The sequence below is a fragment of the Polychytrium aggregatum genome, assembly GCF_025602895.1.
Source record: "Polychytrium aggregatum strain JEL109 chromosome Unknown BJ171scaffold_33, whole genome shotgun sequence".
Taxonomy (NCBI): Eukaryota; Fungi; Chytridiomycota; class Chytridiomycetes; order Polychytriales; genus Polychytrium; species Polychytrium aggregatum.
Window position 1 is genome coordinate 237,655 of NW_026516235.1, and position 27,999 is coordinate 265,653.

The window sequence follows — 27,999 nt, forward strand, 5'->3', positions numbered from 1 at the left end:
CCAGCCCGTTCGCGCCATGGCCAAAAGCCCTGGATTCGCTCGCTTCCGGTTTGCCCTTGATCACACCACCACCCGCATCCGAGCACCATGGCCGCCATGGTGGTCCCTCGACCCTACCAGATAGCCCTCTACATGGAGGCCCGGGCCAGGAACGTCATTGCCTATCTCGACACGGGCAGCGGCAAGACCCTGGTATCGGTGCTTCTGATCCAGGAACTGGTCTCGCCCCTGGTCCCGCTCTCGAACGACGCTATTCTGTCTGCCCTCCGCAGCGTCTCAAGCACCGATGTTGATGCGACCTGGCCCCTGTCGGAAGGATCCTTGGATGGGCTCTCCGCTGGGTCTGCCGGCCTTTCCTCCTTTGCGTCGTTTCTCCAGATTCGACAAATCCTGCCGCCGCAACCGCGGAAGGTCGTCTTCCTGGCACCCACCGTTGCCCTGGTCGCCCAGCAGGCCCAGCAGATCACCCGCTCGACCGATCTCAAAGTCGGCGAATACGCCGGTCGGGATCGCTCGTCGCTGCTCTACTGGGATGCCATCGGCTGGTATCAGGAGATGTCGACCAAGCAGGTTCTTGTGCTCACCCCACAGTTTTTTCTCAATCTGCTGCAGCATGGTTTTGTGGGTCTGCAGGACGTCAGCCTGCTCATCTTTGACGAGTGCCACCACGGCGTCCGCAACCACGCCTACAACATCCTCATGAAGGAGTTTTACTTTTCTCTCCCGGCCGAGAAGCGGCCCCGGGTCTTTGGGATGACGGCTTCGCCCATCTGCCAAAAGACCACCACCCGCGACGACTCGATGGACAAGCTGATCGAGCTCCAGCAGAATCTGGACTCGGTCGTCGTCACCATCGAAGACAGACAGATCCTGCAGGGCCACATACCCAGGGCCGTCGAGTTTCTGGTCGAGTTCGACAGCGATCCTGGCCCGAGCGACCGGAACGAAAGCCCCTGGGGCCGCTACTGCAGCCGGTTGTCCGAAAGCCTCCAGCGCATCACCGTCGCTTCCAAGGACCGAGGGGACTCCAAGGCCGCATCGCTGGAGGCTCACTGCGTCCTGCTGCGACACACCAACAGCACCCTGGGGGTCTGGTGCGCTGCCAAGCTCGCCGAGATCCACGTCCTGTCCGAGCGAAAGCAGCAGGCTCGTCTGAATCTCTCCGAACTCGCCGGCAGCCGGGCCGAGTCATCAGCCAGCGCATCACCACGCAAGAGAGCGCTTTCGCTCGATGCCCCGGCCGATGGAATGTCCGCTGGAATACCGGCAAGAAGCCCCGGAGCGACTCCCGACCCGTCCTGGATCAATGAGCCGCCGCCGACGAACAGCGACATCCAGGAAAGCGACCTCTCGCCCAAGATTCACACGCTGCTCCGAGTTCTGAAAGAGCGCCTCACCAAGACAGACCGGGCACAGTTTCGGGCCATGGTCTTTGTCGAGCGCCGATCGATTGCCTCGATCGTGTGCCAGCTCCTGAATGCGCTCTCGTCCAGGGTTTTCGGAGACATGCTCAAGGCCGACTTTATCACTGGCCAGAACCGGCAAAAGGCCAAGCTCAAGACCGCAGAGCCGTCCAATGCATCGTCGAAGCACCACCGACGGATCCTGGAGAATTTCAAATCCGGCAAAATCAACACCCTGGTCGTTACGCAAGTCGCCGAAGAAGGCGTGGACATGTAAGTCAAGAGGAAGGGAAAGAGGGCAAGGTGGCATGGCTGATGGCCATAGAGGCGAAGGTTCATGGTGGCTGCGTGGTGGAAGGGCAGCCTCTGGATCGACGACTACCGATGCCCATGGATGCCGCCCGAGATGATGCATGGGACCTGTGATCCGCTGAGCAACAGTGCCGCACACCACAAGCCCCAGGCGGTAGCAAACTCTTTGCCTATTTCAGACCGCTGGCCTCGAGGCATGTTCCGCTGACTCGGTGATTTGGGTCTGTATCCAGTCCCGCCTGCCGCCTCGTTATCATGTTTGACCGCTCCCGCAGCCACACCGGTTACGTGCAGTCTCGCGGCCGGGCTCGCGATACCACCGGCTCTGAGTATGTTGTGCTTGTTCAGCGCGACGACCTCTCGACGATGGAGTTTGTGGCCAAGGCCAAGGTGATCGAGATGATGACTCGCAGCGTGGCGCTCGAGGCCTCCAAGGACGAGAATTCGCTCAAGGTGCTCCGAGGACAGACCGACAACGATGTCGTCGACAGCATGGTCTTTGGCGCCGAGGCCGGTCGAGATGTTGTCACGCAGGGAGGTGCCAAAGCCACCCTGCTTAGCGCCTCGACTTGCTTACAGCGACTCCTGGTCTCGATTGGCGCCTCGCCGCAGACGTGCTTCTTGCTCGTTAGCGATCCTACAAAGAACCAAGAGGCAACGCAGCCATCTTCTCAGTCGTCACGCGCCCCTGCGGAATCAAGCCCGGGGTCGCTCGGCTTCGCCTTCAAGGTTGTGTTTCCGCGTGGGTCTGCCCCTTCGCGGGCCGTCGGAGATGTTCTCGGCCCAGTCATGTTCACAAAAAAGCTTGCATTCCAGGCTGTTTCGTTGGAGGCTGTACGACGTCTCTATGCTGCGGGGCTCCTGAACGAGCATTTGCTGCCTCCCGTGAGCAACCTCCTCGCATCCAAAAAGGGCCACAGAGGCATCTCCTTCAGCTTGACGAACATCCTTCTCCTGAAGCTGCCAAAGACACCCGTCCACCGCGCTATCGCAGCAGCGGTCGAGAGCGAATACCTGGTCACTGACCGATACAAGCAGCGAGTGCCGGTCGTATTTCAGACCGACACCTGGATCCAGACCTCGGGACTGGCCTCGGTGCAGCCAAACGTCATTCCCTCGGACGACATTGCCTTGTTCGTGACCCTGATCTCGAGCGGGCCGCAGATGGAGGTCTACACTCGCGGCGACCCACCGATATGCCCCTTCCGAGATGTACTCTTTCCCCCGCTCTTCCCAAAGTCGCACTCCAAGTACAGCAACCACTACTACTACTTTCCGAACCACAACTACTTTGCACTCTCGCCACTCGAGCCGCGGCGCACGTTTGCGATACTGACGCCGACACGGATTCCCGTCGAGCGCATCCCCGACATTGAGCTTTTCTTGGACAGCGATCGCCGCTGCAACGTCGAGCTGCTTTCGTGGAATCCCAGCACCGACTCTGGCTGCATGGGCATCAAGGCCGTCGATGGCGCTTCGGAAACCTGCCGCGACAACAAGCCCATGCAGCCTGGGCAAGCGCCCGTTGTTTTCCGCCCCGAGGAGCTGCAGCGCATCAAGGACTTCCAGAAGGCATTTTGGGACACCGTCCTGAAGAAGCCGGATGTCGTAGTTGATAACGTTGACAAGATTGGGCCGGCGATGTACCTGGTGATTCCAATGCTGGGCCAGCCGTGCGCCCCCGATCCCTCGACTGCCTTCCAAGTAAGCTACGCCGACGTGATTCCACATTTACCGGTCGAGTCCGTCGACAGCAATGACGCTGCACCTGTTGCCCCAGCTTCATCACCAAAGTGTCGATGGCGGATCGACTGGCAGATGATCAACACCGTCAGTGCGGCGCCACAGCTCTCCTTGTCAACATGGATATCGGCGCTTGCCTCGGTCCTGGACGACATGGCCGGCACAGAAGACGCCAAGGCCCCAAGCGGCCAACAGCACAATACATCCGCCTTGGATCCTGGGCAAGGCGATGGACACGAGGGGCTCTCGGATCATGCAGAAGCGGATGAGTTTGAATGGCTGCCCCGCAGCGGCTCGCCTGCCGACTCGGACAGCTCCTCTGTGATATCCGATGTGCCTCCGCCAGCATTCCTCAGTACTAGTCCGGAAGTGCCATTGGGAGGTAAGTGGATATGCTGACCGCTAAGGCCCGGCGCATTCAGCGACACCGTATCATCTTGAATCCAGTGAATCTCAGCGCCTGCTGATAGAGCGCTTCTTGGGTGCGTGCTGTGGGCTATGCAGACACAGAACACGACGAATACGTGCAGCAGCATCGCCATGAGGAGGCCCTGCAAACTCCGTCCAAGGACCCGTCGAGTGGCCGCGCCCTGCCGCAGATCCTTGGGCTGCACGAGCCTTTGCGAGAGGTTTCATCGTTCGGCTCCCTCTTCGACCTGTTGATAAACTTTGATGTCGAGACCTTGGGAGTCCGCGGCGAAAACGCGCTCGTACCCGAGTTCTACCGAGGCCGGCGCTTGATTCTTTCCAAGCTCAACAAGATGCTGTCGCAGGTCCTGGTGCTTACGCCGCACAACAATGCCATGTATGCCCTGCACAGAATCGCTCTCGGCCATCGTACCTCCTCGCCGGAGGAACTCACGCCCGAGTCGACCTTTATCCGCGAGGCTGCCGACGGCACAACCGAGCAAGTCTCGTTCATGGACCACTTTACCGCTCTTGGATACACAATTCGGCATCCAAAGTCCGTGATGATCGAGGCGCAGAGCAATCCGTTCCGACCGCAGCGCACTCTGACTCAGCAAGGCGCTGTCAAGGACGCCAAAATCCTCAAGCATCAAACGGCCGGGCCCCGGTTGAGGCGATGCGTCTATCTGCCGCCAGATGCATGCTCGGTTCTGCCTTTCCCCTCCGAAATGGCCCAGCTGGCGATGACGCTGCCATCGATCCTTCACCGGGTCGAGACCATGTGTCTGATAGAAGAGTTTCGGGTGTCCAATGCACTGTGGGACCTGACCAGCACAACGCTGTTCTCTGTATTCAACGCTCCGTCCGCCCGCGCTGGGGTCGATTATGAGCGGCTCGAAATCCTTGGCGACTCGTTCTTGAAGCTCGCCTCCAGCATTGACCTCTATCGCTGCATGCCAAGCGAGGACGAAGGTGTGCTTTCACGACATCGCGCGGCCTGCGTGAGCAACATGCGGCTCTTTGAAATAGCCCTCTCGCAGGGATACGCCGAGTTGATGCTAGTGGCCCCGTTCAATCCACGGCGCTGGCGGCCGCCAAATCTGCAAATATCGCGGGTGAGAGCCGCAACCCAAAACCAGACCCCAGTCAACGCCGTTCAAGAGCCCGACGCAGAGTCAACGACACCAAGCGCGGCGCTGACCAAGACCATCAGTCGCAAGATGCTTGCCGACTTTGTCGAGGCCCTCGTCGGGGGCTGCTACGTCGATGGTGGACACGAGGCCGGCTGGAAAATGCTTGAACATCTCGGGCTTGTGGGGCTGGACCGCGATGCAGAGGCGCGACTTGGCCAACTGCACCAGCGCCGTGCTCTCCACCTGCCGTTCCTTCACGGCTATCTCAGAGATTGTGGCAGGACCGACTTCCCATACGACTCGGTCGAGGCCCTCCTTGGATACAAGTTTCGATATCGATTCCTTCTGCTTGAAGCGTTCACGCATCGAACCAGCGCCGATGCGGTGCTGCCGTCCTGCGAACGACTCGAGTTCCTCGGTGACGCCGTGCTGGACTGGATGCTGCTGCGATTCTTCTTTACGTGCTATCCGCATCTGGATCCCGGCAGGCTCTCGGAGCTCAAACAGGCGGCTGTCAACAACGAAGCCTTTTCGCGGCTGTGTATTGCCCACGGACTGGACAAATACCTCATTCACCGCGATCCAGCTCTCAGCAACAGCATCGAAGCCTACAAGAGCCATTTGACAGGGCTGATGCGGCGGACGGAGGAGCACGGCCTGCACGCTGCCGCGGGCGATACGCTTTCAGGCACTGCCCCCGCCGACGATGTGGTCAACGTCGAGGGACCCAAAGATCTCGGCGACCTCTTTGAGGCCGTTGCCGGGGCAGTGCTTGTGGACTCGGACTGGGATATAGAAGTGGTGTGGGGTGTGTTCGAGCCTCTGCTGGCGAGCTTCTTGGAGCAGCACGTCAATCCCGACACCGTCCGCAAGAGTCCAATCCGGATGGTCTACGAGTGGTTCCAAAGCCGCGGGGTGCACTCGACCAACGTGAGCTTTAGGTAAGCGCGGTGTGGGATCAGATATGAACGACCCGGTGCTATCGATTGCTACAATTCGAATGGATGCGAGGAAGCGCGCTAAGGTCGATAACAGATCAATGGCACCCTCTTGGCGGAGGCAAGTGGCCGTAATGTCTCTTGAGCTAACTCAACCTCATCGATAGGTTCGTCGAGGACGAAGAAGCTGGGCTGATAACCGGCCAAATACTACTGATGAACGAACTCCTGGTTCAAAAGCGGGGGAACTCAGTCCCGGCAGCCAAACGTGCCGTGGCGACCGAGTTTGTATCGTGGATCGAAGCGAATACGGGCGTCGTTTCAGCAATCCTTGAGCGCAGCGGGACCAGTCTTCTGGGTGCCAAGCAATAACACTAGGTACACTACCTCGCCACGAAATGCTGGAGGGCCATTGTTCGCGGTTCCCAGTCCAAACAGAGCTGAGCAACTTGGTTGTCCGTGCTTCGCAATCCCGATCGGGTGCACTTGGTGAAGTGTTGGATATGGTATGCGGCAGACTCCTGTCTCATCGAGCTCGAACAGTATTCTTGTCTTGTGTTCGGGAGACGGATGGCCATGTCGAGCAATGGATATGTATATTCATGGGTATGTATATTCATGGTTCAGAGGCGGGGAATGGCATGGATTTGGTATCTCGAGTGTCCCGTTTCGATTGTGAGCGTCCTCGGCGACTGCTTGCGCGGCTGTCATTCAAAACGAATATGTGCGATTGGGTCGCTGGGCATCCCATTGGCTGTATCGCTCTCTACTTTGGCGTCCGACATATCCACTTTCAAGAGGGGCGGGTCGGCTAGCCCCGGCATCTGGCCGGTCGTATCCACTGCGATAAGCCGTGTTTGTGTTGTCGGGTCGACCAAATTCAGTTTCCCGGGGTCGACCATGCGAGGAGACGTACGGGCGCTGGAAGTCTTGGGCACGAGTTGCCCCCCAGCGATCCGGTGGGCTGCTGGGAGGTAGTGGATCGCGCGGTAGTCTCGGAACGTTGGCGATAGACCCACCTTCGCGAATGGGGTATTGTCCGGAGCTTCTGGCCTGCCAAATATATACCGATGAGCGGATTATTCACTCCCATCTTGGCTTGCCGTTGCTCGGGATGACTTTGCGAGACCACAAAATCGAGCGACCGTCAACTGCGAAGAATGGTCCTATTTACGACATAGTGCGGAGATGCTGGAGGAATACGGTGCCATCGCAGCAATGTGCTGATCGGGTCGAGTCGAGATCACCTCCATCGCCGTCACTATGGATTGTCGCTTGCCCTACCTCGCAAACTTTGAGCTTGTGGCCGCGCCATTCTTGGCCGTCGAACATGGCTAAGTCGGCGTAAATCAAACATGGGAGTCATGCGGATCCGATCAGCTCGGATAGCATCAGGGTATGCGCAGCGCTGGGAGAAGCAACGCCCGCCCTCACGAGGCGATTTGATTACTCCAATATGCAAATGGACAAAATGCACAGCGGAGTTGAAGTTGAACCCACCAATAGCCTTTTTTGCATCCTCTGGACAGCCAAAGAGTACCGTTCCAGTCCCGATAGGGCGGTGGTCGATCGTTTCCTGGACTTTGGCGCGAACTACGGCGCCTGTTGATAGGGCATGACCACAACCTTGAGTAAACTGCGTCTTTGAAGTGGGCGAGAGGTCCCAAGGACACACGAACTACGTACCCGCTTTCAAGCACAGGTTTTTGAGATCTTGCCAGACGATATCGAGCGGTAACTACAGCGAAAGCAAGGGTCGTTGTAGATGATGCAGCGCCACGCCCGAAAGGATTCCAACTATCAGCCGCAGCAGCTTGAGGACTCACGTTTTTGATGCATATTCGTGCGTTTTGATGGTAATACGGCTGATTGGGTGCACCAGGAGAGCGTATGCCAGCATTGTAGCTGACATGATCGCGGTAGCGAGGACTGACTTCAAAGCGAGTGTCACGGCTGTGCACCCCGCGACACTTGGGCATATCGGGGCCTCTGTAAACGTCTCTGCCGCTCCAGTCAGAGATGCTCCTGCAGTAGCCGCTGTCGGAGCCACTATTGCTCAACCTGTGGAGGTGCGCACTACTGTCATAGCCTTGCCGAAAGTCACGCCCGCGATGGCGGGTGGGGCTCGCGCTGCGCGAGCGACTTCTGGAGCTGGGGAGATCACGGTGGTTGTATCCATTGCGACTATATCCACTGTGATGGCCATATGCGGAGGTGTGGCAAGCTCTGCTTTCGCCGCCGTGGTTGTGGCCTTCAAATCGGGTGGGATCTCGGATATTGGGCTGACCGGATCGATTGCAACTGGTCGTTTTGGGGCGCTCTGTCACTTGAGAAGCGATGCCGGAGGGCTTGGTCGGCTCGCTGACATACTGAGGTGTCTGTTTGGAGGAGGCGCTCTTAGCAGGAGCTGGCACCGACTTATGGTGATGGAGACATTGGATATTACCTCATGAAGAAAGGCTGGGCGACCCATCAGCGGCAATTTGTCGAGCATCTTGATGGCTCTCTGGCACTCCTCGACTGTGGCAAAGGCGGCAGTTCCAAAGCCCTGTATCAGTCAGGTGCAATGAAGCATTAGCTTCGATATCGTGACTGCAAGCGCAGACGCTGCGACTATCATCCGTCTGACTCGAGCGATAGGTTTGTTCTCGACACATCTATGCAAACACACAATACAATGACAAGAGCAATCCACCCACCCTTCCGCGGCCTGACGGCTCCGTCATGACATTGGCGTAGAGGACGTTTCCGGCTGGAGGCGCGAGGGCCCGCCGGTAAGAGTTAGCATCTGGGCTATCGCAGTCAGTATCATCGCAGACAGCGCCATTGCAGAGCACGTCAAAGCCATGAACCCACCCTTGCGCATGAAGTCCTTCAGCTCGCGCCATGAGACTTCGGGGAGAAGGTTGCTCACAAAGATGCGATATTCCTTTTTTGGAAGTTCGCGGTGGCTGAAGGCCGAAGATGGAGCATTGGGCTTGAGGGGGTCAGCGCCCGTTCCTCGCAAGGGCGAATCCAGCTGGCTCTTGGGGTTTTGGTCAGCCGAGTCTGCCGGGAGAGGCCGGGCGTCGCTGCTGGATCTCTTGGATGCCGCTGGAGTGTGGTGGTCGGGGCAGCCCCCGGAGCTGTAGAGGCGCTGAGGGGAGCGGGACCGGCCCCTTGTGGAGACCGCAGGAACGAGGCAGCCAGGGGCGTCGTCGGTCGTGGCAAGAGATGGGCTCGAATCATGGGCATCATGGCCGCCTTGGGGGTGAAAGTCGACTTCCATGGAGTTGGGAGAGATTGGACACCTGTCCGAGACACTGCTAGCCCGACTTGAGCGGCTGATGCTGCGATATCGCTGGCGGCGACTGGTTGTGCGGCTGGCAAACCGCTTGTCTTGGTCGGAGGTTGCAGAGTGCACAACACCGTCGCTCCCACTATCGTTGCAGTCGAGAATATCCTCATGGATGTTCTGATGGAGCGACGGTGGGCTCAGAGAACCGGCTGCGTCGGCCTCAAAGCCACCCAAGTGAGTGCTGGAAAAGCTCAGCTCTGGCTCGGGCGGGTCCACAAGCGGGTCGTCGGGCAGGTCCAGAAGAAATTCGGCGAGGTCTCTGTCGGTCATAGGAGCTTTGGCGATGGCGGGTGAAGCAGCAGGAAGCAGCGCCGTGCCCGGCGCTATGAAGGTATCTGGGAGGCGAAGGGTGTTCTCGGCCGCGGCCTCGCGAGGCCGGCAATCGGTGGCGGCTCTCCAGGGGTGGCAGCACACACATCACCCTCGAGCACGGGGCTGTTTGGTACATCCGGCGACATGGATGCGGCGCGCAGGTCCATGGAGATTGGCAGGACGCATCCGCCAGAGGCCGCCCGGGACGCTGTGTCGACCCTGGCCGTCGGCATCGACTGGCAGGTGCCCGTGAATGCGAGCCGACGGTGCCGAGCGGTGTTGCTGCCGGGAGCGGTGCATGAATCCAGGACCCGAACTTGAGTTTCATGCCGGCGGGCTGGCTCGGCTCGGCGCAGATGAAATTCATTCGGCGAGAATGAACCACGTGCATGTCACGCCGCGGTTCTGTGTCCGTGGTGCCACCGAGCGGCTTTCCACGTCAACGGCGTGTCTGGGCGCAGCTCGCCGCGGCGAGAAGCACGCCCGGCGGCCTCGGTGCGTTCTCGCCCGCCGCGCGGCTCCTCGCAGACGCTCTCGCTGTGTCCGGGGCTCTCGCCAGCGAGCCGAAGAAAAGAGAAGGCCTGGACGGAAGGGCGCATTTGCGGGCGCACCAGAGCAGCACCGGCAAAAGAGCAAAAACCTCCCCCCCCCCAAACCGATCAATAAAAGTGCAAACCAGCAACACACACACCCGCAGCCGGCCCTCGCTCCCCCATCCCAGTAGTAAGTAGACGGCATCCTGCGCCCCGCTCGCAGGCCCGTTGGCCACCGCCCGTCGCCCTCGGCATTCGGCCGAGCGTCTGCGCTTTCTGGACAGCCGTCCTGTGTGTGGGTCAGCCGGGTTGGCTTTTTTTTTTTCTTTTTGTGTGGTGCGAAGGGAGGCCCGATTGACGTGTTTTTCGCCGGCGGCCCCGTCCAGCCCGACTCACGGCTCGCTCACGACTCGCCAGGAACGGCCGCTCTCGCCCTCAGCGATCTGCCGCCATGGTCCACCCCGTCCCGCTAATGAACTCAAAGTCCATGAGGAGCCGCAAGGTCGACCCCAAGAAGCCCCTGCCCGTCTTCCGGGCCTCGGAGCTCCAGGACCTGGACGTCGCCTCGCTCGCTGCCGCCAACGTCGCTGCGGTGGCGACGGGTGTCGAGAAGGAGGAGGAAGAGGTGGGTCACGGGGACAAACAGACGGCGGCGACTGCCGGATATGGGCATGGCGCGGGCGCGTGTGTGCGGGCGGTGGGGGCGGGCGCCTTGTCCTGCAGCGCGGTGGGCTGTGTTGTGTTGTGTTGTGTTGTGTTGTGTTGTGTTGTGTTGTGTTGCTTTGTGGCCACCAAACAGTGCCGTTGTTTGTGTGCTCTCCTTCTAGTGCAGCCACCCCGGTTTACCGTCTTCTTGGTCGTCATTCCTCCCGGCACTGGTGTGAATCCAATCGTCTTCTGGTACTCATCATGTGTCCACGCTTCTGCAATAACAACAGGAACATCACCTGCAAGCCGCCCTGAGTGCTCACTCGAGCTCCTCTGGTGTTGCTGCTCCTGTGGTTATCCCAACCCCAGATGCTTCCAAGCTCGCGCCCGACTTTGAAAGATACTATTCACGCGACTACAAGCAGCCGCCAACGCTCATACGCTATTCGGCGCTGACAGAGGAATCCGCAGAATGCCCATACAACATCGACGAAGCCGATTTCGAGTGGCTGACACGACACAACGAGTCCCTGGCTGCATCGGACCCCAAATCGCATCGAGTCACCGAGGACGAGTTTGAACACATTGTCTGGACGCTGGAAAAAACAGCCTCAGAGAAGGTGAGCGGCAGAGCGACGGGTTCACTTCGCTCAACGAGCCCCATTTGGCCATGGCGCTCTGTCGTGGCGTCGCTGTCACCACCAGCCCTCGCATTGTCTGCTACAGATGCAGTGTCGTGCAGGATTCCAGGAAAACTAAGCGTGCACATCTCTTCACAGCTCATGATTGTCGCGCCCTCTCTTTCCGAGGCCGAGTCTGCGCTATCATCCAGCATTCCCGCCTTGCACAGCCTTTGCCGCTCGAGCATCCCGTCTATATTCGAGCACTGGAGCCAACGGAGGTTTATTGATCGCCATGGCAAGCCCATCCAGCCGCAGCTACGGGTGAGTGTCCGCTCAATCGGTTCCTTCCCAAAGCACCGATGCCTTGAACTTCCCCTGCACTGGCCGCGTGCGGTGCTTAAGACCTTGGTTTAACACTTCTGCGCTTTCTATCTAGCTCGAAGAGATCGGACTCACCGTCGACATGGACCCGTATGTCTGCTTTCGGAGACGCGAGATCAAGCCGATGCGCAAGACACGCGCTGGAGACACAAAGTCGCTTGAAAAGCTCAAGAAACTGCGCGATGAAATGCAGCGGTCCCGCGAGATCCTGGAGCTCGTGGCCAAGCGCGAGCGCATGAGGAAGGAGAGTCTTGTGCTGGAGCACTTGATCTTCCAGCAACGCGTCCTCGTCCGTACGCTCCGGAAAAAGCTTGGCGTTGGTCTGGAGGAGCGCGCTGAAGTGGCATCGACCCCCGAGCAGATCCACCGACTCAAGAAGATGCGCAAACTCGAGGGGCTCGAGGACACTCGGTATGTAGCGAACTCGGCTGGGCTCGCCAAAGTCGCTGCGCATCTTGCCCGCTGACGCTCTTGTCATGTATATGGTGCTCATCTTCCGCTTCCCCTCGTCCAGGACCCCAACGAAAATCAAAATACCGTTTCCCAAGCTCAAAGACCTCACCTCTCTGGCAGATGCACCGGAACGAGCCGCGGAGATCGCACACCGATCACCGACATCCGTCTCGGCGCACACGGTATTTGTCAAGCAAAAGAAGGCAATGGAAGAAAAGGCTGGCTGGGTCGATCTCACAGAGCAATATCATGTAAGAACGTCGTTAATGCTGTCTGTGCTACAATGTCCACAGCTCAGCGGTAATTGCTACCAATCTGGATCTGGCCTTCCGCTCATCGCGTCCCTCCTGCTGCTTTTGTAACCCACTCTAGCCACCGGCGCATCCGCTATTGTCCGACGGATATCGATTTCTGGATGAGAATGACGAGCCGAACAAGCACCGGACACACCGGACCCAGGAGCGGCTTATGGGGCGGCGGCGCATCGGACGAGGCGGCCGTGTACACTTTGATCGCGTGCGCTGCCGACCCTACGAGCGCAAGCAGTGGGACCTGGACGAGAACCAGCCTGTTCCGGACATTGAGAACAATCTTGATGAGGGCGACAAGTCCAGCGATCCCGATGCCGACCTTGAAGCATCGGCCAAAGTCCGCTACCCTGCCCTCGGGACGTACAATCGCTTCCGCTTCGACTCGGACGAAGGGTCGGCTGACGAGGACATGGACCTTCTTGAGGACTCAAGGTAGCTTTCGCCCCCACCGTCGCGCAGCCGCTCCATTCATCAGACGCTCTGTCATCCTTGCTGTGCTCACCTGCTAGACTGTGGCGTCGAGTATCCCGCAAGTCTTGTAGCTGCATACTCGGGACGCACTCTGATCCGTGCTCATGCTCTGCAACTTTGACCAAACAATCGCTCGCTCTGCGTCTGACTCCTCCCTCCGTTTGCGTTTCATGTAGAATTCTGGCCTATCGCGCGACGATGCTGTCCGAAAGCGACTATCGGTTACTGCAATGCAAGCCAACGTTCCCGGAGCAGATCAATCCGCAACCCGCCCTCGGACCTCGATCCCAGCTTGGTCACCATGCTCCAGCGAGTCTTGCACCAGCAAACTCTCCAAACACATCGACTGCTCAAATCGCCAGTGAAGGCGACAAACCTGGAACAGCGGCCGGGGCGCCTGTCTCTACCTCTGCAGGAGCAGCAGGCGCGGGCAGCGAATCTGGAACAGCGCTGGCGCCAGGCCAGGCGGCTGCTTCAAAGGACCCTGCAACAGCGAGCGCGACAGCAGCGACAGTCTCTCCCTCTGCTACTCCCAAAGCCTCACGGCCCCCAAAGAGCGCCGGTACGGCGCCGGGCGACGCACCCCCAGCCAAAACTGCGTCTGTTCGGAAACCTAAAAGCACCGAGACCACATCGGCCCAAAATGCAATGCTGAAGGCCATGATCAACCAGGCCAAGCTCAGCGCTCAGAAGAATGCGTCCTCTGCGGCATCTGTCGCAGCCTCAACTCCCGACGCAGAGCCCAACTTGGGCACTGCCGTTAGCACCAGCGCCTCCGAGTCATCCCCAGGTCGTCCCAAGACACTCCTGGGCCCCACCAATGTTGCCAGCGTGATCAAGGCCCGCGCGTCGAAAGCAAGCGTTTCTTCGGCTGTTGCTGCTGCCGCTGCTGCTGCCGCGGCATCAACTCCCCCCGTGCGCATGTCCGCGGTCAAGCAGGAGGCGATCGGCGATGCCATGCCGTCCAACACCGCCGCCTCGGTTTCAGCGGCTAGCGCTACATCAACACAAGCGAATGGAACATCAACTGCAACCAATATGGGCACACCGAACGGCACCCCCAGTCATCCAGCAAGCGGAGGCGCTCCGGGGACGAGTGGCGCCCAGACTTCGGTCTCTAGTTTGGCCCATGGCATCGCTGCGTTTGCCTCCAGTGTCCCAGCCAAGGCTCAAATGTCGTCTCCTAAACCGTCACCCACCCCGTCAATGCGCGCACCCATGGCCACGGCAGCGCATTCGATCACTTCATCTGGCCAGGAAGCAGGGCCCATAGCGTTTGCCTTGCAAGCGCTCTCCAACTCGGCGCACACATCCAATTTCAGCGGATCGACCCTGGGCAACGGCCAATATGCAACCCAGACATCAAGTTTACCAACGGCGCAGGCACAGGCACTGCAGCTCCAATTGAAACAGCTTCAGCTCCAGTTCCAGCTCCAAAACCAGCTCCAGGCGAACGGATCGGCACTCAACCCCTCGATACTTCAGCTGCAGTCCTCGGTAGCACCGCAGGCTCACCCAAGCTTGCAAAACACCACCTCCAGTCTCTTTGCCCAATTCAAAACCCAGGCGCAAGCGCATGCACATGCTCAAGCCCAAGTCCATGGGCAAACGCAAGCCCAGGTCCAAGCACAGGCCTTGCAGTTGGTCGGAGAAGAGGCAGCCGTCGGGACCCCATCCCCGGCGGTTGTTCAGGCTACACAGGTATGAATCGTGTGGCGGCTCGGAGCTGTAGACTGCTGAGTGGACCGAGGGACCATGGTGCTCACACTGCCGCTTTTTTTCGTTCACTGCCACTCAGCTCTAGATTGTCTCTCTGACAACCGCTTCTGCTACTGCTGCCTCGCCAAACCGTCTTGATGCTGGAGCCTTGTTGATCAAGCCATCGTCGGGCCAATCTTGCCACATGTGCACATCCCCGCTATGTCCGCTGTGTCCGCTGAACTCAACTGACAGCAGTTACATTCGACCGTCAACTTTGAAGGCCTCAGCTGCAACGATACTTGGACAACGACGACGACGACGACGGCGGCGGCCACTATCCTGCCGGGCGATCCTGGGGCCGATGACTTGCTGCAGATGCCGACGGGAATTGGCGCTGACCGAGCCATTGTTTTGTATGTACTCAAGGGACCCTCTGCTGGCCCTGCTTTTTGACAACCCATTCTAATTTGTATTTTGTAGTGTTTCTTTGCGGTGGCGAATGATGCTGCATGCTCGATACGCCTGCTTGTAAATATACGGTTTACGCTTCATTCAGCAAAACATCCGTGAGGCTTTGATATCGCGATGCGGGGCACGGGGCAACGCAATCGATCATCTGGACAGCTCCATGCAAAGTGTATATTCAGAAGCGGCATTTGCCAAACACGACATGCCTTTTATCGCTTCCCAGGCGCCAGTGAAACTATTGATCCATCCACACGACGTCAGCCTGCAGTTTGTTTAGTCCTTCCTTCGAACTGCTCGAGGCGGCGACTGAAGAATAAAGGACGAGGGATCGCTGTTCCTCCTTTCTCTCCTTGCTGGGTGTGTACAAGCGGCCGCGCAGGGCCAACGGCATGGACGGAGAGGCACAAGTCCCGGATGCCGTCGGTGCTTATCGAGGCTGAACTGCTTCTCGTCGGGTGGCGTCCTGCAAAAGCGCGGTATCGACTGAGGGAGAAGGAAGCTGCACGTATCGCACGACCGATCCGCGGATGAAGCAGTTTCGGACGGAGGCCTGATGTCGCCAGATCAGGATCATCGGTGGAATGAGGTGACCATGGTCGGCCAGAACAAAGCGATACGGCGGCAAACAGGAGAGAATGCCACAGTGGATGCATGGAGATCGAGGCACAGGTTCGGCAGCAGTCACGAGCATCGTGGTTGGATGTTGGTGGAAAGCCGCAGCATTGGACGTTGTTGCGAGCCGAAGATTGCGGAGCAGGCGATGGCCATAAATATCGCATGATCCAGATGTGATTCCGTGTTCGTATTCGATCGTGGTCCGGTTTGGTTCATTGGGGCAGATCGTGAAGACAGGTGGTTGGGTTATCAAGCCATCAAACTCGCATGAGCAGGGAGGTCCCTCCGGCTCGGGGCGGCCCTGGCATCACAGCTCCAAGGGCACTATGGACCAACACTGGCGATCGGTTCGTTGCCTCGAATCTCGTACCATGTGCGGGAACTTTTGCTCGTCAATGACCTTGATGTCGTCGAGCTTGATGTTGAGGAACTGGTCGACGGAGACCAAAACGCCTCGGATCTGCAGGTCGTTCTTGAGCTCGATCGTCACGGGCTGACCAACCAGGGTCTTGAAGAACGAGTAGAAGAGCTGTCTCGCGGAGGGCCGCAGGAATAGAGCGCTGGGAGTCAGAATGTGCGCTGGTGCCCAGAGCAGCCAGTGACGACAGCCGTCTGATCGGGATGCAAAGCCAGCGCTGCAGACCACACCGCCTGCTGAGAGCCATCAGAACAGCAGCGACGAGTACGATGGCGCATCCGACGCTCCACCCCACCCCACCCCACCCCCAGCGATCCGCGGGCCTGCGAGCTCGCTCATCTCCTCACCATGGCGGCGACGTGTGCTTGAACGATCCGATCGATGGTGCTGGCTGGGCTGCTGGCGATGCTGGCCACGAAAAGGCAAGCCAGGCCCTGGTCATGTGCGCAGATCGAGGGCGGGTCGAGGGCGGATCCAGCCAGCGGGCCATTTTGCTGGAAATGGGAATGCCCATGAAATCGCACCGCCGATGCCAGAACACCGCACCGCACCAGCGCATCTGGCAGAGGCCGCTGGCACCGAGGTGAGTTGACAACCGACGTGGGGCAGACAGACGCAGCTGGCTGCACCTGGAGGGAATCTGACTCTCCGGGACACCGCCTTGATCTGTCTGCGCCCCTTGCAGGTTTTGGGATCGCGTCTGTCTGAATCTAGACTCCAGAAGCATCGCAACCAAACGAGCAGTACCAAAGCCGCAATCTGCCGCATGAGCTCCGAGCATGTGGTCCTGCTGGACGGCAGCAGCGACAGCGAAGGCGACGACATTCCCAGCAATGCTCTAAACGATACCCGGAGTGCCATCCAGCCAGCGCGCGCTCTCCAGAATCCGGAGGCGATCGAGGAACCCAGCAAAGACAACCGACCCCAATCTCATCCGCACTTTGCGCAGCTGGAGATTCTCAAGTCTGTTCTCGTCGGTGCATCCGACGATAAGCTGCTGCATTACCTGGCTGCAGCAAACGGCGATGTCTCCCAGGCAGCCAACTTTTATCTGACGGACGATGCAAGGGCGGCCACAGCGGCAGCAACATCCCATCCGATCCTGCTGCAGCATGCCCAGACACCGATGCTGCACGCCAGCCCGCCACAGTCCCCGCCAAGCACTTTGCAGTCGCAGAGGAAGCTGACTCAAGCCAAGGTCAACGCTCGAACAAAGCCGTCCAAGGTCCCAGTCGAAGCCGAAACCGAAGCCGAAGCCGAACCACACACACTCATCCAGTTCCCAGCCCAGATCGGCGAGGTCATTGCGATTGCCCTGTCGACAACTCGGGGCCGTGGACTCTTGCTCGACGGTGACCTGCTGACGGTCGAGAGACCCAAAATGACAGGACCCGTCGCAAAGAAGCGCAAGACAGGCGGGTTCAACCTCTCTGGCAGCTCTTCATTCTCCCTTGGTTCCAAGGGAAACACGATCGTGCGCCTGATCCATGCTTCCAGCGGAAGAGAGATCGCCAAGCTTCATTCCGACTACGGCTACTTTGTGAGCCGACTGATCGATTTGGATGTGGTAATGTCCCTGGTTCGAAGATGAAGCAAGCCGGCAAAGAGTCAGGCGTGCGCACTCTGACGCTCACAGGCTTCCCTCCTGTTCCAGTGTCACTTTACAGCAACTGCCGTCGCTCCACCGATGGACTTGAACGTCACAGACGAAATCATCGTGAGCATGAAGGTCCGCCAGTTCATCCAGCATTGGTTCCATACGCTGCTCGGAGTCTCTCACATGCACCTTGGGATAGCCGAGCCTCCCACTTACTTGTTGATTCATTCACTCATCCAGGTTTACTTCAAAGACAGGGCATTTTCGGCCGTCCCACCGTCGGTGTACGCAAAAATGAGTACCGAGGAAGTCGAAAAGCAGGCAGAAGAGCGGAGGGACTGTCTCAGGGTGCTCTTGGAAAGACTCGGCCATCTTGGCACCGCGTCATCAAGCGGCTCGGCGACAACGGGGTCACACCCTGGGCCAGACGCAGTCATGAGCGACACTGAGCTGCGCCAGATATACGAGAAAGCAGAGCGATTCGAAGCCCTTCTCGACGAAACCGAACCTGCCAAAGGCATGACTGTCACGCTCAGGTCCTATCAAAAGCAGGTTAGCACTATCGACTCCTTTCGGAGACACGTTGCTATAGACCACCCGCTCCCTGCCCCACATCGAGGTGGTACTCACCACGAACACCGTACAAACACACAGGCGTTGTCGTTCCTTTTGAAAAAAGAGCAACATGGAGCCGAGATTGATCAGCCTGACGACGGGCACGAGTCCCGCTCGGCACAGAGCTTATCACCACTTTGGAAGGAGGTAAATGGTATCAGCAGGGTTTCAGCGCGCATATGGTATCATGTCTAAACGGTGCACCCGATTCACCAACCGCTTCATCGCGGAGATTGCTCCACCCACGACGCATCGACATCTTCTAATTCTGCACTCGGTTTCAGCTTGCTTTCTTCGACTGCGACAACAAGTTCTACTTTGCGCCCCATTCAGGTATGTCTTGGTCCTGAGCACCGCACGTAGATCACTGCTGCGTTGCTCACTCAGCATTCCTTATCCAGGCGAGCTTTCGCTGACACGGCCCGTAGAGAAGCCCTGCCATGGCGGCATCCTGGCTGGTGAGAGCGACGCGGACTGCCACGCACTGCACTCCTCCGGGGCTCAAACGCTGTCGTCAAAGGTTGACTGTGCCTCGGAGATGCGGTCGATTTTACTTTGGTCAAGATACATGATCTGAAACTGGCCTGTTGGCTCATGGCAACCTCGCTTGTATCCCCCTGAAAGATGAAATGGGACTCGGGAAAACGATCGAGGTAAGGAATATTGACATCGGCCTCGAGACTGGATTGGAGCACCTTTCTCATCCTTGCATTACCCTGCAGATCATATCCCTCATTCACTCCAACCGCGCAGGGAAGCAACGCTCGGAATCCAGCCACTCGCCTGCCACGCTGGTTGTCTGTCCTTTGAACGTCCTTGCTCAATGGCGCGACGAGATTGAGCGTTGCCTTGGCTCAGCTGGCGATGTGATGGTATATTATGGCAATGAGCGGAAACTCGGTACACACTCATGGCCACTGGTGGTGTAAGTTGATGATGCAGCACAGAGACTGACCGAATGGAACAGTCGAGAGGAGATGGAGATGGAGATGGGGTAGAAGTGCGTGCTGAAACACATTGCATGTAGCCAAGGGTCTCGTGTCGCGAATCCCAGGAGTGACTCGACCAGACCAATCCCACACATGCTGGCTGATCGAAACGAAGGAAGCTCGCTCTTGCACTGCTCACCCTCTTGTCTGCGACAGTCTAACGACATATGGAACGCTATCGAGCGAAATCGACCGAGGTACCTCACCTCTGTACTCTACTGTCTGGTTCCGAATCGTCCTGGGTATGTTGCTGGCCATTTTCTTGCAAAAGCACAGGCGGATGGACTCAATTCAGTCGACCAGGGCTGGCAGACTAAAAGCGAGATCATCACGGTCCCCAACGGCCGCGCAGACGAGGCACATTATATCCGGGAGCGATCGACCAAAATGGCAAAAGCGTGCCACATGCTCTCAGGCATCAATCGGTGGGCAATCACGGGAACACCGATCGTCAATAAGTTGGAGTAAGTCTGCGCCGCATCGTGGTGTTCGTCGGCCGCACACTCTATCGACACTGTCCATCCAAAGCGCGTCGCAGTAACCATGCTGGATATGTATTTGGCACAGAGACTTGTTTTCGCTCGTGCACTTTCTGCGACTCGAGCCTTGGTGTCAGTGGTCGTTTTGGAGAACACACATCTCCGCTCCATTTGCTCTGAAGCAGTCCAAGGCTCTGGAGACTATCCAGACAATCCTCGAGCCAATTCTCTTGCGGCGCACCAAGAACATGGAGATCAACGGCAAAGCAATCGTATCGATGCCGCCCAAGACATGCCACATCAAGCGCCTTGCCTTTTCGGACGACGAGAGACGGATATATGATGATCTCCACATGGTACATCTACCAAAGCCTGGCTTTTGCCGCTAATACGCCTCCCAGCAATGGGGCCGAGTTCTCACGCTCCATCGCACCACAGGCATTCAAGCATCGGCTGTGCTCACTAAGAATATCGGGCCGGCTGAACTATCACTTTGTCTTCCAGCTACTGCTGAGGTGGGTGCCGACACTACACAGTGGGTGCGACGCCGTTTCGCCACTGGCTGGCTTGGTTTCTCTTCGGCATTGACGCCGCAGCATCTCTCATCTAGGCTTCGTCAAATGTGCGATCATCCGCTGCTGCTGCGAAACTTTTTGCGGAATCTTGGCGAAGCTGATGGACAAGGCGGTGTCGGGAGCGATGTCGAGCCGATGCAGCTGAATACCGAATCGCTGCAGCAGCTTCTCTCGAACTACTACCGAGACGGCGGCGGTGGCGGCGAGACCTTTGGCGAAGAAGTGACCAAGGCACTCGAGCGCCAAGAGGAGCAAGAATGTCCGGTATGTGCCGAGATGGAAGCGGTCGGTCGTTGATATGGCAACTCAGTTTGCTTTGGTGACGCTGGGCACCCCGTGGCTCGACTTTTGCTTGATCTGACTCGATATCCTCGGCGTCGTTCCTTTGGGCTGCTGGGATGAAAACTCTGCGTGCCTCGGTGTTGGTCCGGCCAGATTTGCCTGGACACCATAGCGGTGGCAACTATCCTTCCTTGCCTCCACATTGTGTGCCGCACATGCATCGAAGACTATATCCAGGCCAAGCAAGCCCACGGAGAGGAGGTGGACTGGTCTGTAGATTTCCGATTTGATGATCTGCCGACGCATTGGCGTGGGCATCTGTTGATCGTAGTCCGAGCTGCATTGTTGAGCCACTTGAACTGTGCCGCCATCCTCGTACCCATGCCAACATCTTTGATGACACCCAACCACATTATCGATCTCTGTGGCACACTACCACACTGCTGCCATGTACCGGCTGTCTGGCGTCCGTGTCCGTGTCCGCCGCAAACAGCCCTGTATGCCGTCGAGTATACAGCGGAGACCAGATCTCGCAGCTTGTGCAGGCCACCCTGAGTCTCGATGCATCGGAAACCAAAGAAAGCACCGACGAGCGTCTTGACAATCCGGTCGAGACCACTCCGAGCAACGGCCTCAAAACCTCTGCCAAGTTGATTGCGCTCCTTGAGGATCTCCAGCGGATCCGCGACGACGGCTGCGAAAAGACGATTGTGTTTTCCCAGTTTACAAGCATGCTCGATCTGATCCAGACATCGCTTGTGGAACATGGATATTCCGTCGTCAGACTCGACGGCTCTCTGTCGCAGAAGCAGAGGTGGGCGAAGGATCTTGGTTGGCCAAGGACTTGCGATTGCATTTTGCCGACGAAGCGCGGACATGGCGATGCTGATCTTGGTTGTTCTCAACAAGGGAGTCGGTGCTGAAGGAATTCAAGACCAACGACAGCGTCACTGTCCTGCTTGCCAGTCTGCGATCCTCGGGTGTTGGACTCAACCTGACGGTGGCTTCGCGAGTGTTCCTAGTCGATCCGTGGTGGAACGAAAGCGTCGAGAACCAGTAAGCATCGCGGCAATGCAGCGTGGGAGCATCCATGCCGTGCAAACACTTCCACCATCGACAAGCACACCACCCGAACTGACCTGAACCCGCCTCTGTTGCCGCAGAGCCATCGACCGCTGCCACAGACTCGGACAGACCCGGCCTGTCGTCGTTGTCCGATACATTGTCGAGAGCACCGTGGAAGAAAAGATCTTGGCCATCCAGAAGCGCAAGAGCGAACTTGCGGGCGCGGTGACCAACGCGGGCGACTCCAAGATGAACGTCGATGATCTCATGGCGATGTTTGACTGAGCTCGACGGGGCCGTGTGCTCGGCGCGCCAGCCGGACGGATGTCTGAATATACACCGTGCCTGTGCCCGAGAGAAGTGGTGTGCCCCCATCGTCTCTCCGATGCGCTGTCCATCGTTTCTCACAGGCCACCGCCAGCACGGCCGGTCCAGATCCCGGTGGAGGTGCCTTTGTTGGGCGTCTGCTCGCGTGCTGTCGCGCCGGTGGTTGCACGCCGCGCCGGATTTCCTTTTCCGGGGCGGCGGTGTTGCGCCAGCCCGCTGCGCACACAGATCACTGCGCGCAGCAGCACGTCCGCGGGCGGCGCAACAAATACGGGCTCGCGGACGACGTCCAGGATTCAACGCAAGGATTCAACGCAAGGATTGAACGCAAGGATTCCACCCAGGATTCTGCTCTCGACACCGCCGGCCTGCGATCCGAGCCTGCAAACAAACAAGCCGCTGCCACCGACATCCACTCTGCGCTTGCGCATCGATCCGCTCGACTTGCTCGACTTGCTCGCACTTGGACATCGACCTGCTCGCACTTGGACATCAACTTGCCGCAATCCAAGCCCCGTCGCTGTCGCATCCGCTCGCAGTCTCAGGTCCTTTCACGCTTCGCTCGCCTCGGCCATCCTCCTCCAAGCTGCTCCCGCCACGTCGTCTGCGGCGATTCGTCTTTCATCTGCCAAGGCACTCTCCCCACCCAACGATCCGCCCTCTGTCCTGATTCCTGCCGCATGTCGCTCCGGTCAACGTCTCCAATTCTACCCACTGCCGTCTCGCCCCAATGGAGAAGCGCCCCGAGCTTTCCGCGATCGCATCGCAGACGAGTCTCGGCGTCGCCAGGCCACCACTCGCGCCGTCCCGGCAGCATTGGCCATCGGCTCTGGCTTCTGGTTGTGTCGCTGTTCGAGAGCGCTGACGATCTGCGCCGCAAGCCCTCGTCGCCGCTGATGCGCCTGTGGATTCTCCTCCGGAGGCCTCTCGGGCTCGCTTCGTTCTTGGCGCTGCTTTTTATGCTCTGGTCGCTATGGAATGCCGACGTCTACCGGTTCACGGAGCACCATCTGCGGCCCAAGTCGCTCCTCCTGGATCCCGTGTGTCTCGGGTACCAGTCCGCAATGACGTTCTCGACCTTTGTCCAGGGAGGCGTCTCGGACGTCGAGCCCTGCTCCAAGCTCGTTGAGGAAGCCCGCGTCGATCTCACGACCTGGCCGGTCTCCTACAGCGATCCCACCCGCCACAATCTGTCGTCGCTGATCTCGTGCCAGGATGTCGAAGACTGTGGTGTCGAGTGGATTGTGCAGGCCTCGCGCTGCCATCCGTCCCTCAATCGGCTCGCCCAGACGGCCCGCAATCTGGGCGTGACCTTTACTGTCCTGGGGTATGGGCAGCGATACCGAGGCGACGGCCACAACTTCCGGCAGCTCCACGACTACCTGCTCAACCTGCCCAACAACCGTCTCGTCATCTGGACGCATGCCGAAGATATCCTCCTCGTGCCCGGCTGCACCCTCCAGGATATTGTAGATGTCTACCGCCGGTTCGACCACCCCATCGTCATCGGGACCGAGGAGCATTGCTGGCCCGACGGCCAACTCTGGAACAAATACCCGCCCATCAAGCCCGAGATCACTCGGAAGCGGGGAGACACGCCCTACAAGTACGTCAAGTCTGGCGCCTTGATGGGCCCGGCCGGCCTCGTCCGAGGCATGATCAAGACCCTCTACAACAGCGAGTGCGCCATGGAGCAGCGTCTTCTGACCAGCGCTGTCGTCAAGAAATCTGTGTTCTGGCACGGCCGCCCAGACGGCCTCCCTCGGGTGCTCAACACGGAGCGCGGCGAACGGCCCCAGCACGGCGAGGATCCTCGTCCCCTGGTTTCCCTGGATGTCTATCAGGACCTGTTCACTCGGCTCCGAAACATGCATCCCTGGGACTTTGTCGTCGACACCAAGACCAAGCGTGTGCGCACCTGGCTGCGGGACAAGCACATTCCCAACTCGTGCATTCTGCACGAAGTGGGCGGAAACCGCAAGCCAGAGGGTATGCTTATCGGTATTTTGGCCGACCAGCTCGACTCTGCCAAATAATCAGCCAGTGCCTTGGCGTTGGCTGGCGTTGGCCTGATTTGGCTGGCTTTGGCTGGCTTTGGCTGGCTATGGCGAGACTGGCCTGTCCTTCTCTCCGCATCCAACCGCGGCTGCTGCTGCCATGCACAACGCTGGGCTGGCTCAGCCATCGCTGCGTATTCTCTGCTTCCATGCACTTTGCTTCGACCTGCATCAATACACACACACATCCATCAATCTGCGAATGTGCGATCTTTGGAGGTGTAGATGCGATGGCGGCCACCAGAAGTGCAGATCCGTGATATGCAGTATGGTGGCCAGTGCACGACCAGAGAAATCCAGTGGATGGCAGACGATCATGAATCGAAATGCATCTGGCCCAGCGCCGAGGTCCGATGGCCGCAGGGCACCGGGTCGGGGGGGGGGCACTCGGACGCTGTATCAGACGCTGTATCAGACGCTGTATCGGACGCTATATCGGAACTGCGCTGCCCGCTGCGAGGTCCACGGGCTGCACAGTCCTGGCGGCTGTCTCCCATTCCTCTCTGGCGCTGACTTTGAGCCGTTCGGCGCTGTTCTCAAGATCTCTCTCCGGTGCCCACTGCCTACTAGATCTGCAACAAGTTCCCCCATGCGATCTGTCGTGCCCTCTGCCAAAGCCGCGCGAGCTCCCAAGCGAGCATCGCCTGTTCGATCCTCCAGCAGCCAGCGCCGCCCCACTTCGAGTACAGTCATCCGTACAAAAGACCATGGGCATTCGCTCGCTGCTGACACTCAAGCAAACGACCTTGCCAAGCTTGGCGGACTTGACAGCCCCGACAAGCCTGCTGCAAGCCCCCTCAAACCAGCAGCCGACCAACCCGACAGCGAGCCTTGCAGCGAAGACGAAGAAAACATCCCCCTTGCCAACCGCAAGCGATCCGCTCGCCGCTCTCCGCTCTCGAAAGTCGGGTCGCGCAACCGAACCGAAGGCGCCCGCAGAACGGTCAAGCGCCAGCCCGATCGTATTCCCAGGAAACAGTAGTCGGCACACCGGTGTCGATCTCCCCTCTGTACCAATAAACATTCAAGTGGATCTGCATTCCCATGCTCATTTGAATGGCTCGGGTATGGGTCCGGCTTTCCACTTGTCCGCTTGCTCTGGGTGATATCTTCTCATAATACAATCACATCGAGCTCTGTTCGCATGTGCATATGGCAGTTGGAGGGGGGGGGCGCTACTCGTCGTCTGGATTGGATGCCAAATGCTGCTCGATTTCAGACACCTCGCCCTCCATGAGCTTGACTCTGTTGAGGGCCACGCGAGCCAGATCAAGCTTTTGGGCTTTCTTGAACTTGAGGGCGTTGGATTTCTCCCTTGGTATGGCGGCCTTGAGTTTGTCCACATAGCCTGGGGGGTGGGGGCGTAATGGTATCAGTCCCAAATGAATCGGCAGTCCTTCGTACCGGCATTCTTGACAAGAATATCCACCATCATAACAACAGCGACAGCCACGTACCCTGCATCGTCAGCGACCCACAGCTGACGAGTGTGACAATCATATCCATGCGCATCTCAAAAGATTGCAGTCGGAAGGTCAGGTCCTCTGGCACAGACTTGCGCTGTGACTTGATCTTCAAGATCTCCTCCTTCATCTTTCCAATCTCTGTCTCGAGAACCTGGTTCGACTCAATGTTCTCGGCGCTATCGCAATACAGGCAAGGTGGGTCAAGGGGACGGAGAGAATCACCAGAATTACCGAGTCAGCGATTCAGCCAAATGAGCCAGGCGATGGTATGGGCTCCTATGTGCGTGCGGCTGTGTGAGGAGCCAGAACAGCAGTCATGTGCTCACATGAAGAATTGCATCTCGAGCTCTTCGATATCTTCTTCCGCCGGCGGCTTGGGGCCGGTGGCTTCGGTCGGCAAGCTGGGCTTCTCTGCAGGGAGGGGAGCAGCGGCTATGCGAGGAGAAGCTGCAGGGGTCTGTCCAGACGGCTTGCTGGCAACCTGCGGAGTCTGAAGCGTAGGCGACGGGACAGGCGGCCTGGCTTCGATCGGGCTGACCGAGCGAGGAGGAGCTATAGCCACAGCCACAGCCACAGCCACAGCCGCAGTCGCAACCGAAGCCGGTGCGAGGGGGACCGCTGCCGGCACTGCCGTTGTTGCGGTAGGAGTGAGGTCCAAGCTGACCCAGCGCTCGGTTTTCTTGAGGATGTCAGGCTTAAGCAGCGGTGCTCGAAGGCGAATGCGGATTTCGAGACGCCCGCCGACTTCCTTGCGCGGATTGTCCGGATCGGTGAGCTGCAGGGCAGGAGAATCGAATCAGGCTTGCTTTTGAGGAAGCAGATCCGAGGCCACCACCATGGAAGTAACAGCGACGATGGCAATGGCAACATCGTGGTTCTGCCCACGCCCACGCTCCCGCTTCAAGTGTCGCATGACGTCAACCCGAGCCCGCCAAAGCCGTACCTGCAGAACCTCGTGGATCTCTGACTTGCCCGTGAGAGCTTTGTACTCAACCGAGGCTCGACCCAGGGCAACTTTGTTTGAGGAGAACAGCGTAAATCCCTTGTGGTGGAAGACCGTGAAGCTGGCTTTCTTGCGCTCGACAAAACGCATAAAGTTGCGATTCTTGCGATCGATTTTGATACGCTTCACAAAGTTGTAGGTGGGACTGGGGTTTTTCTTGATGGGCTGGCCGGTCTCGCCCTTGGCCTCGGGGGTCGGATTGCCGCCGTTGTCGAGGGGCCAGCCCAGGTCGTAGGCCACAAAGCTGTCAATGTCGGCGCTGGCAACGTCCTTGCTCCCGAGGTCAAATGCCCGCACGATCGAGACCTCCATCTCGTCGAGAGGGATCTCTGCAAACTCTTGACGAATCTCGTAGCTGACGGTTGAGTATACGAACCGCGGGAGCTGAATCGAGGCGCCTGATGATGTGGCCTTGAGCACACGCAGGGTTTCGAGGTCTCGCACAGACTCCTTCTTTCGCTTGTGGAATTCCAGCGCCCCAGTCTTGTCGCCCGTGCGATAGTACGAGCCAGACACCTTGGTGCAAAGCTCGATCTGGGCGGCAAGCTGGGTCTCGAGATGCTCAATGACATTCGCGGTGTCGGACAGGGCTGCCACCGGAGACGATTCCATGAGCTCCTCATACGTGATGGTTTCGTGCGAGACACTTGCGGCAGGCCTAGGCTTCCTGGCTGCGGGGGTGGCTATCGCCGGCGTCGCGGCAGACTCGCTGGGAAGGAGCGACCGAGAGGGACTTGGAGCCTCGCGAACGGAATTGGCAGCACTCGATCCAGAAGTAGCGGCGACAGTGGGCTTGGGCAGCGTGCTGGGATGCGGCGGCATCTCAAAATTCGGAGGCAGGTCGCCGCCGAGTCGCAGCGAGGCCAGCACTCTCTCGAGATTGACTGAGACGGCGACCAGCTCGCGAGCACGGGCCATCTCGCCGCCCTTCTTGGCTACCAGCGCATGCTGCTTGTATTCGAGCTGGCGCTGCTCGAGAACCTGGATGGATGTGTTGGTGGCTGTTGGCTGCACCGATGCCGTTGATGCTGGGCCGACCGACTTGCGCACCGTTGCGGCAGGAGTAGCGGACACTGACAGGGCATCGATCTCGGCAGCTTCATGGGCATGGGCATGGGCATGGGCATCGAGCAAGCCATCGTCGCCGTTGCCAGACTGCGGGTGGCCGGAGATTGTGTGGCCGAGGTCGGAGCCGCCGAGACGGGCGAGTTGGGCCTGGAGGTTCATGCATGGTCGCCCTGATTGTTATTGCGATGCCGATATGGACAGAAAAGCGGGAACGCACGCACCAGACCACGGCTGCGTCACTCACGAGAAGCTCTGGATCGTTCAGGTC

The 27,999-nt window shown here is 58.7% G+C and overlaps 7 protein-coding genes across 7 annotated transcripts; 4 read left to right on the forward strand and 3 right to left on the reverse strand.

Annotated features, from left to right (window-relative positions):
• Nucleotides 1–65: 65 nt before the first annotated feature.
• BJ171DRAFT_515193 (uncharacterized protein) lies at nucleotides 66–6,535 on the forward strand. The gene is made up of 4 exons (XM_053111909.1): nucleotides 66–1,676; nucleotides 1,949–3,840; nucleotides 3,963–5,940; nucleotides 6,105–6,535. Exons 1-4 carry the CDS (start codon nucleotides 88–90, stop codon nucleotides 6,307–6,309), a joined length of 5,664 nt encoding a protein of 1,887 aa, XP_052964288.1. The 5' UTR covers nucleotides 66–87; the 3' UTR covers nucleotides 6,310–6,535.
• Nucleotides 6,536–9,869, reverse strand: BJ171DRAFT_515196 (uncharacterized protein). The gene is made up of 8 exons (XM_053111910.1): nucleotides 8,794–9,869; nucleotides 8,637–8,689; nucleotides 8,384–8,485; nucleotides 7,764–8,315; nucleotides 7,624–7,675; nucleotides 7,438–7,539; nucleotides 7,222–7,271; nucleotides 6,536–6,990 (listed from the first exon to the last, which is right to left on the reverse strand). Exons 1-8 carry the CDS (start codon nucleotides 9,542–9,544, stop codon nucleotides 6,649–6,651), a joined length of 2,004 nt encoding a protein of 667 aa, XP_052964289.1. The 5' UTR covers nucleotides 9,545–9,869; the 3' UTR covers nucleotides 6,536–6,648.
• A 328-nt stretch (nucleotides 9,870–10,197) lies between these two features.
• On the forward strand, nucleotides 10,198–15,072 carry BJ171DRAFT_601135 (enhancer of polycomb-like-domain-containing protein; the record flags this gene model as incomplete). Its single annotated transcript, XM_053115068.1, has 9 exons — nucleotides 10,198–10,309; nucleotides 10,537–10,744; nucleotides 11,058–11,387; nucleotides 11,547–11,711; nucleotides 11,827–12,182; nucleotides 12,286–12,475; nucleotides 12,597–12,967; nucleotides 13,183–14,707; nucleotides 14,995–15,072. The coding sequence occupies exons 2-9, from the start codon at nucleotides 10,571–10,573 to the stop codon at nucleotides 15,070–15,072; spliced, it is 3,189 nt and encodes a 1,062-aa protein (XP_052964290.1). The 5' UTR covers nucleotides 10,198–10,309; nucleotides 10,537–10,570.
• A 246-nt stretch (nucleotides 15,073–15,318) lies between these two features.
• BJ171DRAFT_515203 (uncharacterized protein) lies at nucleotides 15,319–16,605 on the reverse strand. The gene is made up of 3 exons (XM_053111911.1): nucleotides 16,556–16,605; nucleotides 16,161–16,319; nucleotides 15,319–15,725 (listed from the first exon to the last, which is right to left on the reverse strand). The coding sequence occupies exons 1-3, from the start codon at nucleotides 16,556–16,558 to the stop codon at nucleotides 15,603–15,605; spliced, it is 285 nt and encodes a 94-aa protein (XP_052964291.1). The 5' UTR covers nucleotides 16,559–16,605; the 3' UTR covers nucleotides 15,319–15,602.
• A 149-nt stretch (nucleotides 16,606–16,754) lies between these two features.
• BJ171DRAFT_515204 (SNF2 family N-terminal domain-containing protein) lies at nucleotides 16,755–22,168 on the forward strand. The gene is made up of 18 exons (XM_053111912.1): nucleotides 16,755–16,791; nucleotides 16,894–17,775; nucleotides 17,863–17,937; nucleotides 18,046–18,357; nucleotides 18,460–18,567; nucleotides 18,705–18,753; nucleotides 18,822–18,878; nucleotides 19,045–19,073; nucleotides 19,143–19,345; nucleotides 19,566–19,651; nucleotides 19,762–19,873; nucleotides 19,977–20,244; nucleotides 20,327–20,403; nucleotides 20,499–20,727; nucleotides 20,899–21,014; nucleotides 21,239–21,559; nucleotides 21,655–21,801; nucleotides 21,909–22,168. Exons 2-18 carry the CDS (start codon nucleotides 16,975–16,977, stop codon nucleotides 22,093–22,095), a joined length of 3,177 nt encoding a protein of 1,058 aa, XP_052964292.1. The 5' UTR covers nucleotides 16,755–16,791; nucleotides 16,894–16,974; the 3' UTR covers nucleotides 22,096–22,168.
• A 282-nt stretch (nucleotides 22,169–22,450) lies between these two features.
• On the forward strand, nucleotides 22,451–24,387 carry BJ171DRAFT_515210 (uncharacterized protein). Its single transcript, XM_053111913.1, has one exon. It carries the CDS (start codon nucleotides 22,818–22,820, stop codon nucleotides 24,171–24,173), a length of 1,356 nt encoding a protein of 451 aa, XP_052964293.1. The 5' UTR covers nucleotides 22,451–22,817; the 3' UTR covers nucleotides 24,174–24,387.
• Nucleotides 24,388–25,369: 982 nt separating this feature from the next.
• Nucleotides 25,370–27,890, reverse strand: BJ171DRAFT_426795 (uncharacterized protein; the record flags this gene model as incomplete). Its single annotated transcript, XM_053107779.1, has 5 exons — nucleotides 25,370–25,542; nucleotides 25,652–25,836; nucleotides 25,987–26,435; nucleotides 26,604–27,321; nucleotides 27,370–27,890. 5 exons carry the CDS (start codon nucleotides 27,888–27,890, stop codon nucleotides 25,370–25,372), a joined length of 2,046 nt encoding a protein of 681 aa, XP_052964294.1.
• Nucleotides 27,891–27,999: the final 109 nt, after the last annotated feature.

Excerpts from the sequence above, each read along its gene's own strand:
- BJ171DRAFT_515193 (XM_053111909.1), top strand. The coding sequence starts at position 88 with ATGGCCGCCATGGTGGTCCCTCGACCCTACCAGATAGCCCTCTACATG. Across the intron at positions 1,677-1,948 it reads GCCGAAGAAGGCGTGGACAT|TCCCGCCTGCCGCCTCGTTA; the intron begins GTAAGTCAAGAG and ends GTCTGTATCCAG. Across the intron at positions 3,841-3,962 it reads TCCGGAAGTGCCATTGGGAG|ACACAGAACACGACGAATAC; the intron begins GTAAGTGGATAT and ends TGGGCTATGCAG.
- BJ171DRAFT_515196 (XM_053111910.1), bottom strand. The coding sequence starts at position 9,544 with ATGACCGACAGAGACCTCGCCGAATTTCTTCTGGACCTGCCCGACGAC. Across the intron at positions 8,486-8,636 it reads AGCCGTCAGGCCGCGGAAGG|GGCTTTGGAACTGCCGCCTT; the intron begins GTGGGTGGATTG and ends TGACTGATACAG. Across the intron at positions 7,676-7,763 it reads CACGAATATGCATCAAAAAC|TTACCGCTCGATATCGTCTG; the intron begins GTGAGTCCTCAA and ends CTTTCGCTGTAG.
- BJ171DRAFT_515203 (XM_053111911.1), bottom strand. Across the intron at positions 15,726-16,160 it reads AGCAAAAGTTCCCGCACATG|GCCTCCGTCCGAAACTGCTT; the intron begins GTACGAGATTCG and ends TGGCGACATCAG.
- BJ171DRAFT_515204 (XM_053111912.1), top strand. The coding sequence starts at position 16,975 with ATGAGCTCCGAGCATGTGGTCCTGCTGGACGGCAGCAGCGACAGCGAA. Across the intron at positions 19,652-19,761 it reads CTGGTTCCGAATCGTCCTGG|ACGAGGCACATTATATCCGG; the intron begins GTATGTTGCTGG and ends ACGGCCGCGCAG. Across the intron at positions 21,015-21,238 it reads CACGGAGAGGAGGTGGACTG|CCCTGTATGCCGTCGAGTAT; the intron begins GTCTGTAGATTT and ends CGCCGCAAACAG.
- BJ171DRAFT_515210 (XM_053111913.1), top strand. The coding sequence starts at position 22,818 with ATGTCGCTCCGGTCAACGTCTCCAATTCTACCCACTGCCGTCTCGCCC.